The sequence below is a fragment of the Numida meleagris genome, chromosome 1 (assembly GCF_002078875.1).
Source record: "Numida meleagris isolate 19003 breed g44 Domestic line chromosome 1, NumMel1.0, whole genome shotgun sequence".
Taxonomy (NCBI): domain Eukaryota; kingdom Metazoa; phylum Chordata; class Aves; order Galliformes; family Numididae; genus Numida; species Numida meleagris.
In genome coordinates, this window is record NC_034409.1 from 190,654,253 (window position 1) to 190,672,849 (window position 18,597).

General features: G+C 42.6%; 1 protein-coding gene across 3 annotated transcripts in view; it reads left to right on the top strand.

Annotated features, from left to right (window-relative positions):
• NARS2 (asparaginyl-tRNA synthetase 2, mitochondrial (putative)) overlaps nucleotides 1–18,204 on the top strand; it is a 53,495-nt gene extending 35,291 nt beyond the window's left edge. For 2 of the 3 annotated variants that reach the window (XM_021382939.1, XM_021382929.1), the window contains exons 8-14: nucleotides 3,310–3,408; nucleotides 3,833–3,870; nucleotides 5,776–5,842; nucleotides 7,372–7,509; nucleotides 8,272–8,369; nucleotides 10,439–10,465; nucleotides 17,375–18,204. In XM_021382939.1, coding sequence (XP_021238614.1) covers nucleotides 3,310–3,408; nucleotides 3,833–3,870; nucleotides 5,776–5,842; nucleotides 7,372–7,509; nucleotides 8,272–8,369; nucleotides 10,439–10,465; nucleotides 17,375–17,519 — 612 coding nt within the window. In that variant the 3' untranslated portion in view covers nucleotides 17,520–18,204. The remainder of the gene's footprint in view (nucleotides 1–3,309; nucleotides 3,409–3,832; nucleotides 3,871–5,775; nucleotides 5,843–7,371; nucleotides 7,510–8,271; nucleotides 8,370–10,438; nucleotides 10,466–17,374) is intronic. The other variant, XM_021382931.1, reaches the window with a different exon arrangement.

Consider the following 18,597-nt stretch of genomic DNA (forward strand, 5'->3'; position numbering starts at 1 on the left):
GTAGTCTGACAGACAAGTCTCTTTCCTTTCACAACAACAGCATCTCTCCAGAGTGGATCCAATCTAAGAAAATCAGTACATGACCATAAAATGAAAACTGTTTTATCAACAGCGGGCAAGAAGGCTCACTTGGAGCTGTGTGCAAGATCTTCTTAAATGATACAGTTCCCAACCGAAGTGAGTGATCTCACATTTCTAATGCTTTTCTTCTACAAACTTTTTTGGAGAACTAATAGGTTAAAAAATCATCAGTATGTCATAGCAGATATGGAAAGGGTATCCCTTGCAAATTGCTGCAGTCCTCGTAAATGCTTTCTTTGCTATAGAAGTTCAGCTTGCTTTCCAAAGTGACGATTTTGCAGGAGTGGTGAGGGCAGCAGCACTGCACAGTTATATCCTACCTTTGCAACAAGTGTACACTGTGCACAAGTGGAGCTTTTCTTTTCACCCGGTGACAGTGAAGAGTGACCCTCAGCCTATAGAAATTCAGCTCTTGAGCTGCTTGAAATATAGGTGAGAAAGGGGACTTCACAATAAGATCAGCTGTGAATCTACCCTGTGTGTGTGTGTGTGTGTGTGTGTGTGTGTGTGTACATGCATGTAGTGTGTCTTGGAGCAAGCGTGAGGGCAACAAATAATGGTCAGGTTGGTAAATGCTTGGTATGTACGTTCCCTGTGATCTACACTGTGCTCATGGCCTGGGTAAATGCAGAAACAAAAATCCTACTGGTAGTTACTGTGATTTTCTGGTAGTATGGTTGCATGACCTAATAAAAATCAGAGGGATGGCTGTTAAGTTCCACAGTACCATTGAGGCAGGCCAGGACTGATGCTGCTGAACTTCTCTGAAAGGTGAGAATTAAGAGGAGAAGTGGGGAGAGGTGAGAGAAGGGAAAATTTTTACCTCACCTACGGTTCTACACAGCACCTTCTACACTTCTACCAGCGTGTTTCCTATATTTTCCTCATGAAGCAACCAAACTAACAGGCTTTGGGACATCAAGAGTCCCGCCTCTAAGGCACACTGCCATCTGTGAGTCCTCTGGTGTTTTCCATGTGTAAGCCTCCTGTCAAACATGCTTCTTTCAGGATATATTCATACACAATCACTTGGTCTATCTCTCCCGCTCACGTGCTCCCTCAACTAGCAAGCCAGTGGCTGTGGTTCTCCGCTCACTTTTCATACATCTTGCTTTCTAGTCCTTCGTTATATTATCTGCTTAAAGCCATAACTTCTGAGTTGGAGAGCTTTTTTTCCCCTTTATTTTTTTCCGTCCACTGTTCGTGCCTGGTACACATTTGGCATAAATAAGAGTGGTGAGAAAGCCAATGCATGACCCACGTGTCTGTCTTCTTTGCCAGGATAAAACCTCGCTCTCAAACCTGGAAGTATTTCTCAGATTGTTTTTCCCATACCACCCACATCTTTTTTCCACAAGAGGAAGCTGCTTATATTGAATGCTGTGGGAACCTAATTGTTACTTTATCGCACAGCGAGGAAAAAAAAAGTGCTAATTAAACAACATGCTTTTCTAAAAACAGATGATACTTTCATTTGCTAGAAAGAGGAAGCTTAATGTAAAATCCCTTCGTCTCTGCCTTGGTGAAACCAGATGAATTGCCAAGAAGTTCTCTAATTTCATTTGCATAAGCCTTTTTCTAGCTACTTTGAAGAAAGTTCAAAGCTGCCTGGTTGGTTATTTGCCACTCAGCAGCAGGAATGCTGGCTTTTCGTTTCCTCTGCGTTTGAGTACTAGTAGGGGTAAAATTGCTTATCTGCATATGATAATGCTGTGCCTTTATTTGGATCTTCCTTTTTTAGCGTAGGGCTCTGATTGATACAGGAGTATGAAGGCTCCGAAGGAGTGAAGATGGGCTGTTGTACAAGCTTCTCTTGGCAGGTGGGGTGCAGAGGCTGTTCATCAGTCAGTGTTTCAAGCAGTTCAGAACAGGTGATCAAACATGAAAGTCTGAACAAGATGCCTAATAGTTAATCTTAGCTATATCAGCAGCCCAGCTTCTTCTTCTCCCTGCATTTCGTTCCTCTTGCCCTGTAAGAGGTTCCTTATGGGGCAGTGACTTGCTTCTTCCTCAGATCTGCTGACAGCAAGGTTCATCTTTTCACAGTTTTCCTCCCCTGGGCTTAGCAGTGTCGAGAGACCGCTGTTCACCTGGATATCGTTGGTGGATTCTTTGCCTCTGCCAGCTCTGCAGTTAAAGAAACAGGTTGTTACGCTCGCAGAAAACACAGAAATGTGTCAGGACTTTCAAAATTGCTTTTTGTTGGAAAAAAGCTTGTTCTCATCCCAGGCGGATGAAATGCAGCCCAGCTCCATTGCTCTGTTGCTTACGAAGATGAGAACAGGGAATGTGATCTTGAAGAAAAGTTGGGAGTATCAGTTCTCCACAAAGTATCCCTGCTTTGTGCAGGCACAGGGCTACGAGTGGTTATGGGAACTCTTATTGGCCAGCATGACAGTGAGCGTTCTGAGTAGTCTGCTTTGCTTAACCAAACACAAAAATGACTCTCACAGCAGGTTGATCAAAATACACTGAAATACAACGTGGGGGCTTTTTTGTTGAGAATCAAAATGGCATTTGTTTCGTTTAATTTCTTCATACCCTTTTTAATGGGTAAGTATATCCAAACTGAATGCCACTGTTGTTTAGCTAATCCACAGTAGTTTAGGGGAATTAAACCAGGTCTTTTTTTAGTTTCTCAAACATCTCTGTATCGAGGTGTCCTCAGCTTTAGCTCGCTACTTGTCTGTACTTGTTCTCTTTGAGTTACTCTTACCGTGCAGGGTCTCTAGCTGGAATCTGTTGAATAGTCTGGCTCTACATGGTGCCCGTTTATTCTGTTCTCCTTTAGTTCTGTCTGCTGTGACAATAAAGCAGAAGGACAGAATTGCTCATTACAGGAAAGGCATCACACTAATGATTTATCTGAGACCATTCACCACAAATGGTTGTATTGTGTTCGTTTGTGGCTGACCTGGGCTGCTCCTTGAATATTTTAGGTGGTTTTTTTTTTTTTCACTGGAGATACTTGACTGAAGATGCCAAGGCCATCAGCAGACACTGCGACCGTAAACCTGTAGCAGAAAAGCAGGTTCTAATCCTCTTCAGCTGGTGAGCAAGCCTGCTAATTAGGAGCATTAGCAAGCTGGTACTGTCTTATGCAGTCTGACCATGAAAAAGCACAGAAGCTCCTTTTGTACCCTTTGGTTGATGTGTACTGTGTTTTATTTATAGTCTGGGACATCTAAGCAGTGTTAATTTTTCATGCACTTCTGTTTTCTCTGTTAGGTTATGGAAGATCTTTTCAAGACAGCAACAAGCACTGTGTTCTCCAAATGTCCTCGTGATGTCGAGCTTTTTCATAAATACGTAGCTCCTGCCCAGAAGGTAATAAATGTGATGGGAAAGAGCTGCAACACTTCTGTGCATCTGGGGGGGCTCTTGACAATAGGGATGCTTGATTTTCTTCTTACTGCCTTCTCCTGTTAATGGAGTGTGAAGAGCCAGGAATCTGCTTGAGCTTACGTTATTTTTCAGACCCACACAGAGAGGACTCACAACTTTCTGTAGGTGCTAGCATTTGTGGTAGAGCTTTAGCTGTCGCATCACCTTGTGACTTCTGAATCCTCAGCTCAAAAATTAGGTTCCGTTTTAGCACAGAATGACCTGGAGTGGATTTTGACGTAGATTTAGAGCACAACACACACCTACAAATGGGAACTTGGAGGGGGGTAGCTTTTCTGTCTTTATTCTGGACCTGTGAACCCTTAGGAGTAGCTTTACAATTTTGTTTTCTCTTGTTTTGAACAAGGGCAGGTTGGAACAGATGCTGAAGAACAAATTTGTAACGTGAGTACTTTAATTTCAAAATGATCTGGAGGAGGGCTTTGGGGGAAAGGAGTCCCATTTTGTATGCCTTTTTTTTTTTCTTTTTCCCAACTCAGTACCTTCTGAGTTAGTATAATGTCGCCTAAAGAGCATGAACTGAAATTCCCTTTGGTCTGTTCCCTCGCTGCCCTTTCACTCCTGCATGAGACTCCGGCATCTGAATCTGTTGTCCTTTCACTTTTGCTTACCTAGACAGGATCATCTTTCTATCAGGGCGTCCTCTTTCCAGCATGCACCCGATGAGTGGTTTGCTTATAGTGCTGACTCCTTTGTTTCAGCTTTGGTGCTTGCTCTGCTTGCCTTCACATTTTCATAGAATCATAAAATCATCTGAGTTGGAAGGCACCAACTCCCCTGCAATGAACGGGGACACCCACAGCTCAGTCAGGTGCTCAGAGCCCCATCCAGCCTGACCTTGGGTGTCTCCAGGGACAAAGAATCCAGCACCTCTCTGGGTAACAGATCCCTTTTTGTAAAAATACTTGATAGAAAAACAGTTTGGATTTTTAAATGTTTCCAATTACTTACGCAACTCGTATTTTTACAGTTCTCTGTGTGCTAAAGAACTGAAAGATTTTTGTTTCTTTCCTTGCTGCCCAGAATATCTCCTCTCTTCTTCTCTTGCCAGTCCCTACAGGTAGTGGTGCTCTTCGTTCATCCCACAGAACATTGCAGAATTGCTCAGCCCAGCACTGGTTTTCATGTTAAGCAGCTCAGCTTCCCTTTGCAACAAGATCATGAAAGATGCTCCCTATGCATCTTATTTGCACAGACACCACAGAGGGTTTCTGTGAAGTGAATCTCTTTCCCTATTTTGATCCTTCTCTCTTTGTACCTAACCAATATTTCCAGGAGGACAGAGTTACTCTCAGCTTCTCCCCTGGAAAAAGAAATTGAGTCAGCCTATCTCTCTCTCAGTTTCTGCCTCTCTCTTCCATTACTGGCTGATCTGGGGCATTCTTGGCTTACACATCCCAGTTACATGGGTTGAACCTGTGCCTCCCTTTGCCCAAACACATAGAGCAATATATTCCTGATGCATTTTCTCCAGAAGCCTTCCAGGTGTTAGTGAATCCTTGTAGCTGGATGTAAAGAGCTCACGCTCCTTAGGGAATTTGGTTTTTAATTGGGTTTGGCTAATGATAGAGAGAGAGGAAATTATTGTGAGCAAGTTGTCCTTTCTGTCTACAGCATTTGCTTGGTATGTGGAAAACTTGTCAGCAAAAATATCTTACACTGAGTCTTGATTTCCAGTTACTGAACTTGCAGTGTCTTTAACTGCACTTTTTCAGTTGGCATTACCATGATGCTGTTCATCAGTTCTGGTGAAAATCACTGGGAAATCTGACTTCAGAACTGCCATAGGAGAAGAGAAACATTGCTGCAAATAAATACTGTGATATTTGCAAAATGAAATGAAAACACTCGAGGTACAAGTCCTTTGCACACTGAGCTGTTATTTTTTCCTTAATACTGGAACAATGGAGCTGTGTTGGAACTATGCCAATGAAGGCATGTTGTTTTCTTTTAAAAAAAAAAAAATCTCAAATATATATAAAGTGGTTTTGTGCAAAACTCCCTTCTGACTGAAACGCAATGTTGCAACAATGCAGAAGTGTTTTGAGAGCTCAGCATTTTCACTTTGCGTGTAGCTGAAGCACAGGAAAACATAGGGTTCTTGCCATATAAAATGTAAGTCTTCGGTTTCTATTCCAAGCAGCATTACTGGGAAGTCTGACATCACACTACAGGTTGGCATGGTCTTGGGGAAATGCCTCCTTAATTTTCCAGTGCAACACTTGGCCAGAACACTTACTTGTTATTCCTTTCACAGTTATCTCAAAGACTTTTTTTTCTCTCTTGCAGAATTTCCTACAATGAAGCAGTGGAAATTTTGAAACAGGCTTCTCAAACTTTCACTTTTAAGCCAGAGGTAGGTAGTTGCCTGGTTGTTTGTCCCGATGCCTGCTGGTACACACACCCAGTCTGAACACTGTAGGTCTCAGGGACCTTTCCCTCTTTTCTGTCTGCAAGCAGTGCTAAGTGTGTTCTAGTTTCATTAGCAGTCATCTTAAGAAGTTTATTTCAATAGTCTTCAAATAAAGGAATCGTATTTAGGTAGCACCGAAAGTTCTACAAGGGTTGATAAGTCAAAACCACGTCAAAATACCATGCAACCTACACGCAGGTAAAGAGAATCCCTTGTTTTTCTCAAGGATAGTTGTCATCTGGGAAAGACAATCACGTGATAGTCTTACAGACAACATTAGATTATGACTTTCTGAAAACTGTATTTTGCCCAATTTCAAACATATATACCAGCCCTGAGAGCATCTGTGGTTGTGCTTGTCTCCGGAATACCAATTAATCTTAACCTCACCCAGCTGTTTTAAGGAAAATAACCCTCTACCTGAAGACATCTTCGTAGCTGGTTGGGTAGGTGTCTGTTCTTTGTGAACAAGTGGGTGTCAAACCTTGAATCCTGGGTGTGAATATAGCTACAAATTATGCTAGCAGTGCTGTTCCACAAATCATTACTGTTTTTCTGTTGCAAAGGAGATTTATCAGCTGACTACTTAAGAACACAGATTTGAAAGGAACCATCTCAGTCAAGTGTGTATTATCTAAATCTGAAACAGCCAACTCAGTATATTTTCAGATGAGGAGAGCCTGCAGAATGTATTTCCCTCCTTCTTTTCCATTCCCTCTGTATTTTTTGCACATCCTGTGGTGGGCTGGAGGTCTCTAGTCAAAAGCCACAGAATTTATAACATGGAAGAAAGCAGGCATTGCAAATGTCCAAAGTTTCCAATAAAGAGTTGTTTGATAGGATGCAGAGTTTTTTTTAAATGAGAATTAATGTGGTGTGTAACAGGACTCAGCAAGGAAGAGAGCAGTCATCCTAGCAAAGCCATTTTCTGCACACCAAAAGTAATCATAGAATCATAGAATGGTTTGGGTTGGAAGGGACCTTGAAGATCATCTAGTTCCAACTCCCCTGCTATAGGCAGGGACACCTCCCTCTAGACCAGGTTGCTCACAGCCCCATCCAGCCTGGGGTAATACTGGGGTGATACTGAAGTCAGTGTGGGTTGAGTAAGCCAATTTTGGATAGGTTCCTATTTCCCTGAAGCTACGCGGAGAGAGATTCAGGGGGTTTGTTTTGGTTTTGTATTGTTTTCTGTTTTGATATCAGATGTTTGGACTTGATGCAGGGACGATCGGGCCCTATTCCATGGAATTTAAACCATGTTATTTTCATTGCTTTGCTCTGCCCTAAAACCTGTGGAACTCTGTGTTCTTAGCAAATTTTCCCACTAGGTTGCATGAACTCAGAAGTTAATGTTCATGTTTTTGTGTTAGTCAAAAGTGTACCTCTCAGTGCAGGGATTTTGCTTTGTCTCTTGCTGCAGGCGAGGTACACAAGAGCAAGATACTAGGTCCCTTTTGTTGTCTTTACAGTGGGGCTGTGACCTCCAAACAGAACATGAGAAATACCTGGTGAAGCACTGTGGTGAGGTTCCTGTATTTGTGATTAACTACCCATACGACCTCAAACCTTTCTACATGCGAGACAATGAAGATGGACCTCAACGAACAGTGAGTCCATGGGTCACACTTCCACCTCCTTTTCAGTAAGGCATGTGTCTTAGTTTAAATAGAATCATAGAATATCCCAAGTTGGAAGGGACCCATAAGGACCATTGAGTCCAGCTCAGGGATGGCCTTCTGCTGGGCCTCTAGTTGTGAAGGCCGAGGTAAGGCATGGCCATCGTGTAGGTGATCCTGCCCAGTCTTTTTTCTGTTACAGAAGAAATCCCAAAGCTGAAGTAACAGGAGGAAGATTCAGGAGTTAGGTAGCATGTAGTTTTTGTTTAAATCCTTTAAGGCATATTTGCCATAGTTTTTCTTTTCCAGGTATATATCTGTACTACTAGTGAAGTGCCTAGAATTGTATGGGTTCAGGCGGTCCATTATTCTCCAGTCATCCAAATCTGCCATGTAATCCTCAAATAGCAGATGGACACTAGAAATAAACTCTTTTTCTTTTTCCACAAGTCTTTTGCTTTGAAGGTATGATTTTTCCAGTTAAACCGAGACCAGTCTGAATCAGTGCTTCTACTAAAAAGAGTGACCACGTCTGCAATGTGCTGCTGTGCCTTTACTTGCTTTAATTTGGCATCTATTGAGCTGTGGAAAAGTAACCCTACAGAACAAAACGGAGAAGAAAACCAACCCAAACCTAACAGCATAGGTGTTAATACTCTGTTCCTAACGCTTGGATCAGTGCATCAATACTGCCAGCTGTATTTCTGCTATAGACTGTATGGCCTAACTTACATTAGTTTTCTCCCTCTTAAGGTTGCAGCTGTTGATCTTCTAGTACCAGGAATAGGGGAGTTGTGTGGAGGCAGCTTGAGAGAGGAGCGACTGCCCTTCCTGGAATCACGCTTACAGAGGTACGGAAAACCTGCATGTGCCAGGAGACCAGCCTGGCCACAAGTGTGCTCAGACAGCCCTCAGTGGTAGGCAAGGCAGGACTGGAAGGGCTGCTGTCTTTTGAGATACCTGTTTATCTGAGTAAGTGATTGCTGAACAGTGAAGGAGGTCTTGCGCTTCTGCTGTAGGCATGTGAAGTGCCGCTCTGCTTCAGCTCACTGTAGAAGAGGGGAGGGCAGCAGAATGCCTTAGCTTTGTGGGGGACTGTCTGGGACAGATTCTCATCAAGGCACTTCATCCTTGAACCTTTCCTTCCCAGCTTTTGTGACTAAGAGTTGGTTGTGAAGGTGAAAGTTGTCATGTAGCCAAAGCTTATATCCCGTTGTTACCACACTGTGTAATTGAGGAAGTGCAGTTTGGAAGCTTTGCCTAGCTGTTATACAGTTGACTTCAATGACTTTATTTCATAGAATGCTGTTCTTTGCTAAGAGTTTGGTGGAAAGCTTCATTGGAAAGGGCTAAGACTTGTACTGAAGTCATATGGGCTCTTTGGCAGTCTTTTTTCCTACTGTGTTGTTCTGACTCATGAGGCTCAGAGTAATTTTAGGCTAAATTCAGTATCAGAATATCAAAGCTGTTATTTGATTAACAATAATTGACTTTAAAGATGGGGTGAATCTCCATAGGCAATTACTCCCTGGATCCAGCCTGATTTTTCAAAAGAACTTTTCATAACTCATCTGAGTCCATTTGTGCAATTTGTACACTTGTTACAAAGCAGTTTGGGAGGAGAATTAATCCCAGAGTAACGTGATTTGTACATTGGGAATGAATTTATCACTTAAATCAGCCAGTTGGTCACAGAGATGTATCTAATCAGTGGGGAAATGCAAAATCTATTTCAGCATAAATGAAAAAAGACAGGGCAATTAAAATCACTGTGAGATTGGTTCTTGGTTTGTGGTGTAGGATGGTGTTACTCCCTGCAAGGCCTCGCTGTGCTTGCTGTTACTCTCACTGAGAACCCTCCAGATGGAGCCATGCTTCTGCTGAAGCAAAGTACACTTGAAATTTCTACCCATTGAATCCACAGTCCACAGCCTTCCAGGTGTGGGACCGGAGGAGGGATCTCTGTAGAGGTCAAAGCCTGACATTTTTGTTTGACAGGAAAGTCACAGGAAGTGTTTTTGAGCTACAAATGGTGTATCTTCAGTGACCTCAGGCTATAGCTCTGCACTTAAGATGAACTGGAAAAATAACACCACGTGTTTCTCTGTTTTGAGTGCCCAGGATCTGATCTGCTGAACCAAAATATTTTGTTAATGCCTTTAAATTCCACTTCCTGCAGAGCCAGCACAGCTAAGAGAGAGATAACTGGATTCTTGTCTCCTTGTGCACGCTTCTTCCAATAAATCTAAGAATCCTGGTCAAGGACTGCTGCAGTATATCGGAGATCAGAGAAATGGTCTCATTTTACCTGCAGAAATTTTTGTTTGTGTTGAAAGAAATAGGAAGAAGAAAATCAACTTTGTTCTGTTTCTGCTAGGGTTGGAAAAGGGGGGAGGATCTGCTGGTGACAATTAGGAAAAGCCACCTTTATTAAATTGCCTTACAGAAGCTACTTTTATTTAATAGTTGAACACATTATTAAGTCCATGGCTATTTAGTGGTTTTGTGAACTAAGAAAGGGAGAAGCCGCACATATGGGGAGATTTTGCCTCATTTATAAATGAGATTGGCTGCATGTCCTAAATTTAATATTTGGGCCTATACCCTCTGAAACTTTGCAAGAAGATTTTACTGATTTCCCTCAAGTTAAGAATTGACACACGTCTTTGCATGAAGCCGTGCGTTTACAAAACAGACTTTGCCTTATAAGAAGCATGTTGGGAATCTGTTTGAGATTCTCTACCGAGTGCCAGAGCTGACAGCCATTGACCATGTCTTCCCTTTATTTCCTGCCTTTCCTTTTTCAGCTGAGTTTAGTCCTGAGACCCTCCCTTTCCTCATAGCATTGTTTTCCATGCAAGTGCTGCTTGTGCAGATCCATGTTCCTTTATTTATGAGGCGTTTTCTTCTTGTTCCACAGATTAGGACTCGCAGATACATACCAATGGTAAGACTGTATCTTATTCTGCAAGCTATATTTCTTCTTCTGAGGTTCTTTAAACAACTGTTTCATTTTTTTCATGCAGTTCTCAAGGGGGACATTTCTTGGCCCAGTTGCACGGCCATCACTGCCAGTCTCAATGGAACACCCAGCTCATTTCAACAAAGTTAATCTAATGCTACTTACTTTATCTTCCCAATTTGTCCATGGACAGCACAGGTCATTCCTTTCAGGATTGCATAAAGTGGATTAATTTACAACTCATCAGTGATACTAAGTCATCAAATTGTGTTCCAAATTGAATAGATTCTGGCCGCCATCGGATGAGATAAACAGGTTGCAGAACCACAAGCAATTTGTGACCTTTAACAGCTCTGTGAATGACTCCCTTTGCAATTGACAGAGCAAGTGGGTTGAAAAATCTTCCCTAACAAAGCTATTGAAGCAATTAAAACTGTCCTGCTAAGGAGACAGAACAACCTTTGAATTAAGGGTTTAGCCCATTAAAATGACAAGATTTTAGTGCTCCTCTTGACAAGTGTTTCTTGGTATGTGCTTTGTCAAAGCTACTGAGAGAGAGGTTGATAGTGCAGAGAATTTTAAATTTAGAAGAGTGTATTCAAATGCTCTTTAGTATTTGGATTGATCATGAGGGAGACTGCCTTACAAAATACAGTAGTGCAAGATTCTTACACTCTCCTCTTTTCCCAGTATAAAATCACTTTGAAACAGCCCAGTGCCTGGCAGTCCTTTACATCATCCATTTGCAAACAAGGCGAATGAAATGTCTTCCTTTATTATTTGCTTTTATGGGTCAGAATGCACTGTATCATCTCATCTCATCCAGAGTGGAGGGTCAGGATTTCTTTCTGTAATTTCTCTGAGCCTGCAGCTTCTGTTTATAGGAAATATTTTTAGACAAGCATACACTTTAACTGTCTGTGTTCCCAGGTAAAGCTGCTGGTAGAAAGCTGTTAACATGCCCAGTGTATCATATAGAATTAGCAGCCTGTGTAAGGGAGTAGCAGTCGAGCTGAATCCTTTTAGCCTACTCTGCTTCTTAGTTGTCCCCTTGGAGCTCATGTGAAATACTCAGAAGAATCCCAGGACCCTATGTGGTACTTGGGATGGTTGTTTTTCTCCTAACTCTGAGCAGCACTCGATATTCTAGGTGAGCATGGTCAGCAACTCTTACACACGTAGATAATTAAATATTGGGTCTTCTGGAGAGGAAAGGATTAGCGTGACTAAGGATGATCAGGTGTATGGTTAGATGTTGAGATACAGCCTTAGGAAGTCTGATGTTCAGTAGCAGGGAGTCTTCCAACATTGCTAAAAAAGCTCAGCCCTGCCTTATGCCTCCCACAAGAGGCATTTCTCCTCCATTCCACTGACAATAATGCTGCTTCCCAGAGAAGACTGGAACTGTTTTTACCCTCTGCCATAGCAGGGTTTGGTGTGCTAAGGAAGGTGCAAGAGAGGAATATCCCATATTACTTCTGGACTCCAGTCCAGATTCTGCCAGTAAAGAGGTAAGTGGTTTGCCAGCATCCTTCTCAGAGGAGGTGGCAGGAGAGACTGAAATTAATCTCCTCCATTTTAATGATTGAATTTAGTCTCCAAAGCTGGCACACAAACTCTTTGGAGAACAGCTGAGTCATTTCTTTTGAAGTATATTTGCTAACTTTTGAATGGACAGCTATACAAGATGTAGTCCCTTTTGAAATCCCCTAGATAACGTCATATCTCTGCTTCTAATTGTTTTCTTCTCCCACTAAGCATGAGGATGTTTTGGAGCGCATTATTTCTGGAATGGCTTGAAGAGTTCCTTACTTGTGGGGGAATCGCTGGTCAAAGAGGCAACCAACAATCTGTAGATAAAGGAATATGGCCAAACTCCTCTCAGTCTTCTTCAGTTCAGTACAGCTTTCCTGTTGTGCAGGTTTCTTTCCATAAATAGTAAGAGCTGGGAAACTACTTGGCTTGACTTTGGAGTAATTTTATCTTATTTTCACACTCCTTCCTTTGAATTGTAGACAGAGCTCAGTGCTGTAGATGCTGATCTTGGCTAGACTGAGAGAGATCTATGAAACTGAGGTGGGAAAGTCAGGAGATCAGAGTTTACTCTGGGAAGTTACTTGCTGCCTTTGTGCCTCTTTCCTGCTGTTCTCTGCCAGTGTAGGCTGTTGGCTCCAGAGGCCAGAGACTGTGAATTCTGTGACCACAGGGTATTGAATATATTGCCTTATAAACAGACTCCAAGTGCTAACTTAGTACAAGCAATAGCAAAACAGTTACTTTGTAATGAATGTGTCCCTACCGCCATCAGCTTGAGCAGCATTTCAGATAGTCTTTCTACATATAAGCATCCGTTTCCTTATTCTGATTATCATCGTGCATATGGGTGAGGAACGTGGCCTCATACTGAACCCTTCAGAGTCCATCTGCCTTTCTGATCTTACAGTGCAACAGTGGTGGAAGTACACAGCCCAGGAGCCATCTGCCATCGTAGAGCAGATATTACTGTGTGGTCTTGACCTTGCTTCTGCTCTAGATGAGAAGCCTGAGCTGTGTGGGACTCCTTCATTTCTAATTTTCTTTGGTGTTAGAGTATTCTGTTGGGTCTTTTTGTGGCAAGGTAGAGAGGAGGAGTTGGACTTAAGAAAGAGCAGCACTAGTGAGCCACTTCAGATCTATGGCAGTGACAGCGTCCATATCTTCCCTTAACCTTCTTCAGAGCGCAGTGAAAACAGGAAAATCATAGCTTGCAGGAAGAAGCATGGTCCTGTTGTTTTGCTAAGAACATGAAAGCTCTGGAAGATTTTGGGCCATATGAAGGCAGACAGAAAATCATTGCGAAAGCCAGCCAGAACCTGATCTAAATCCAACTCATATCAGCGGGAGAGTGGTTTCCATTGAATGCTCTGAATGCCTTTTTTTGTGGATTACCAAAACATTGTAGCAGAGCAGACTTTGCATGAAATCAAATATAGCATTTTCATATCATAGAATCATCATAGAATGGCCTGGGTTGAAAAGGACCATAATGATCATTGAGTTTCAACCCCTCTGCTGTGGGCAGGGTCGCCAACCTCTAGACCAGGCTGCCCAGATCCATGTCTGGCCTGGCCTTGAATGCCTCCAGGGACGGGGCATCCACAACCTCCTTGGGCAACCTGTTCCAGTGCGTCACCACCCTCGGAGTGAAAAACTTCCTCCTAATATCTAACCTAAATCTCCTCTGTCTTAGTTTAAAACCATTCCCCCTTGTCCTATCACTTTCCACCCATGTAAACAGTCGTACCCCCTCCTGTTTATACGCTCCCTTCAAGTATTGGAAGGCCACAATGAGGTCTCCCCGGAGCCTTCTCTTCTCCAAACTAAACAAGCCCAGTTCCCTCAACCTTTCCTCACAGGAGAGGTGCTCCAGCCCTCTGATCATCTTGGTGGCCCTCCTCTGAACTCGTTCCAAGAGCTCTGTGTCCTTCTTGTACTGAGGGCCCCAGGCCTGGACGCAGTACTCCAGATGGGGCCTCACAAGAGCTGAGTAGAGGGGGACAATCCCCTCCCTCTCCCTTCTGGCCACTCCTCTTTTAACGCAGCCCAGAACATAGTTGGCCTTCCGGGCTGCCAGCGCACACTGCTGGCTCATGCCCAGCTTCTCATCCACCAGGACCCCCAAGTCCCTCTCTGCAGGGCTGCTCTTGAGGAGTTCTTCCCCCAGTCTGTATTCATACCTGGGATTGCCAAGTGCAGCACCTTGCATTTGGCCTTGTTGGACCTCAGTAGGTTCTTGTGGGCCCACTTGTCCAGCCTGTCCAAGTCCCTCCATAGGGATCTGGACATTTTAGCCAGCATTAGAACCTAGAATCATAGAATCATTTCAGTTGGAAGGGACCTTTAAAGGCCATCTAGTCCAGTTCCCCTGCAGTGAACTTGGACACCTACAGCTCCATCAGTTTGCATAGAGCCTGGTACAGACTGACCTTGAGTGTCTCCAGAGATGGGGCATTCACCACATCTCTGGGCAACCAGTTCCAGTGCCTCACTAGTGGTACTTGCACATTTATTTCCTAAAACATTCAACAAAACTGATTCTTCACATGCTATCTCATTTCACTACTCGTTTTTCATTACCCGTATTTTTTCCTTAGTGTATCTTTTTTCTTCCAGTAAAATATTCAACTTCAGGGATGACAGTGTCTTTGTTCTCTTAACCTTACATTTTTCTGGCTGGCTGTAGAGGCTTCAGTATTACAAGATGGTTATATGAAAGATGAAGATTATGTTTGTTTTGAAAGGAGACTGAAAAGCATACGCTCTGCTTTACAAATGATCACTAAGAATGCACTGATCTTCCTACTGCCTTGCTGTGCATCACAGGATTTTGTGATGATGACAAAAGGATATAGGTTTTTAAAGGGATGAAAGGAAATGCATTTCTATCTTGGCACGTAACAAGCTCATGGAATTCACTGCCAGGGGATGTTGTTGCAGCACATACTTTAGTAAGATTCAAATCTCAGAACTACCAGTCCTCCAGATCCAGAACGTGAACAATGAAGATAGCAGGGGTCACGGAAACTTACTTCCCCCTTGGAATAATGTTGCACATTCCCTCAGTTGTCAGTGGAGGTCTCAGCCGTCCTCTTGAATACGAGCCACTGGGAGAAATAGCTGGACGAGTTCATGACTGTTTTCTGAGGTGAGAAACATACAATGCGTGGAGATTATTGAATGAAGGAAACCTCAGGAAACATTTTCCAACCTAAAGGGATTTTTCTCTTAATCTGCGACTGGTTATTCTTTCTTTCATCTGAGAAGAATGGAAAATTTCTCGATTCCTTTGCTTTTTCTAAGCGCAGTCATCAGGAAGGATTCACAGGCTTGATCCTCAGCACGTTTAATTCAATGGACTTTTTCTATTAACTTTAATGGGCTTTGTTTTGCTTCTTTTGCCAAAATGGCTTCACAGAGTGCTCTGAGATGTATAGATGAAAGCCCTGGATAAGCAAGGGTAGAATTTATTACTGTTGTTCATCTGGAAGAAGCTGAGTTATTTAATCTTTATGATGACTTTATAAACTATGTTGCCACCAAAAGGGAACAAAAGGGGCTAGGCACAGTCTCAGCTGCCTTTGCACAGGCTGGGATATGCTCACTGACATCACCAGCAATATTTGTGCTGTTATTTCAACTCCTAGTTGCAGCTAGAATTGTCACCAGCTGGTTTGCCAGATCTTCTTAAAACTGCTGAGCTGGTACAGGTTGGTCTGCCACAGGCAGCACCCATTTCACCCATATCCCTCAGATTTATGAGGCCCTTTGTATTTTACAAGTCACCACCCTCAGCATCAGATTTGCTCATCATTTTCCTTGCAAACCTTTGCAAAGCTGCTAAGCAGGGTTTCCTGGAGGCAGTTGGTAGTATATAAGTGGAAAGTCAGTGCTAGGGAGAGGTAAGAAGTTCTGGTTTTGATTTTACTTCTTAGGCAGTGGAGTGGAGGAAGAAAAGTTCTTGAGAGAAAAAAAAAAAAAAAAAAAGGAAAAAAAACCCAAAAACATTGTATTACATTTAATGTAATAAGTGGCTTCCCAAATTTCAGCTGTTAATGAACTGCAAGAAGAAAAAAAGTAATATTTTATGGTACAAAAGGCATACTGTCAAACTGTGTAAACAAGTGTATAACTCAATATCTTTTTATATGCATTATAGATGTATTGATATTTATATGCATTTATGTATATTTAAGCATCATTCTATATTTGTATTGAAGTTTAGCTGCTTTTTGTGAACTGAGCTGATGAAACACTCATACATGAAGACTAGAAGCATGTAGTATATGTGCAGTCATTCAGTCCCTTCGTAATGCATTCATACATAACAACTTTGTGGCCTCAGAAGGCTCAAAATGGGCCCCGTGAAAGAAGAGACCCACTGAGATGGTTTTCACTCCTATTAAAGTGTAACTGTTGGTGACAGTTTATAGTTGTAAACATAGTTCTTGCCTACCACGTCAGATGGAATCAGGAGGGGGAAGGGGGAACTGAACCATCTAATGTTGTTGACACCCACATATTTGGAATAGCTGCTTCCAAACTGGGGAGCTGGCTTTTCTGTGGACAGGTACTGTTCTCCAAACTGAAATGCCTTGTTGCAGATCTCATTTTTGGAGAAAATACGTACAGGATTTTTTGCTGACTCGCTATGGAAGTCAATAAATCAGGCTGTGAAGATGATTGGGGTGGGAAGGGGAAGAAAAAGGTGACAAAAAGCCATTATAACTACCCTAAGAGAAAAATAAAAATTGGAAGGAATCTTCAGCAGACAAGAAGATGTATTTGAACCAAGAAATAGACTTCTTAAGGAATTACTGGAAATGAAATGACTTGGCCTATTGAAAAGATGACTGGACAGAAGATGAAAATTTATTGTAGGACAGATTTCAGCCTGGCAGGAGGTGAACAAACCCAAGCAGGGGACTCTGTCTCTGACAGTGGAAATGTTTCGTGTTGCTGGAGGAACCTGGGCTTGTGCCTCTACTTAGGGATATTTTAGATACTAAAGTCGAAAAACTTAGGTGCTCTCTACTGAGTAGAGCTATGATGTTAAAGCTGTTGTTTGTACCCAACTGATTTCTTGCTCCTAAGCAAGGCAGGCTGTAGCATATTGGCAAGGCACAGCTCTGCTGGTTTACATTTGCACCTGGGGCTTCTTGCTAATAGAGTTCTGCCTGTCAGGGAGCCCCACCCCTTCATACCCCCCTTTCAATGCTGGCTGCGTTGGCAGGAATCCACAGTGGTTAGGGTCAAAGGGAAGTAATTAAGATGGAAAGCGAAACGCTAGATAAAAAGCTCTCTCTAATTATATCGGCATGAATGTGCTGCAAATGTAACTGTCTGTTTAAATTACAGGTACCTAGACCTGCGAAAATTTGGCTCTGTTCCTCACGGAGGCTTCGGAATGGGGTTTGAACGCTACCTGCAGTACATCCTGGGTGTTGACAACATCAAAGATGTTATTCCTTTCCCCAGGTTTCCTCACTCCTGTCTGCTGTAGCTCAGCAGTTGACTCAAGTGGAGAAAACTGCCGGTGTGACCATGTGTATATAATATTAGCTTATGACTAAGCGCGTTGTAGAGGAAAATTGAGAGAAATTTTGTACTGGTGATGCTCTCAGTAAATTGAATGCTGCCTTATTGGGAATAATATACGTTCTGGTGAGATAATGCTTGCAGTTAATTTGATAGCAGTTCATGTCTTCGGTGCATTTCAGGAGCATTAATAAATTCCACTTAACCAAAGAGTTAAGATTCCCAAGAGCACAGACGAAATGATGGGAGTCCTGAATAAGTATTGTTGAGAGGTAGTGGGGGTTTGATGTGAAATATTAATAAGGAGGTGTGACCTAAAAGTGGACTGGGAGCCAGGGCTGCTGTGAGGCTTTAGTAGGCTTTAATTAAATGCCTGCACGGTGCTTTGAAGGTTGAGTATTGTAAAATTGCAGAGTATTGTAAAATTGCAGAGTATTGTCACTGCTGTGATGTACTTGCTCTTACAAAATGACAGCTGTATGAAGCATGGTTCTCCCCACCCTAAGTTAAAAGCAAATATTGTTTACACTGAAAAAATCAGCCAAACCTAGCAAAGAGAAATGTCATCCTGGAACTGCTGGAGTGAATTAGGTGAACGGTGTTTGATTTTGTGAATCATCAATAAAGATGTACACTGGGTTGTTTTGTAACTCTTCGTGGTTCCTTATAATGCTATAAAACTGCGGCACTCAGCATCATAGCATTTCCTTCAGTCTCTAGTAGATGGTTCTTTCTGCGTATACCCAGATTAGTTGCACAACTTCTGCAGGAGGTGCCCGTTCTGTGAGCCCAAGCAAGCACATTTTCGTAGCAGAAGTGTTCAGTTAGGTTCAGTACATCCGTGTTTCTGAAACCAGCGTGCAGTTTTGTGGCGTCTGTTGTTGTTGCTTTGCTTTTTTGTTGTTGAAAACATGTAAATACGTGATGTGTTCATCTGGCCAAGCAGTTTTGTGTGTATTTTGAAACAGCCACCATCCACTGCCAGCCGCTGCATATGTATTAAGTAATTGCTTATCGCTGTAGGATCTGAACTCCATGCAGTC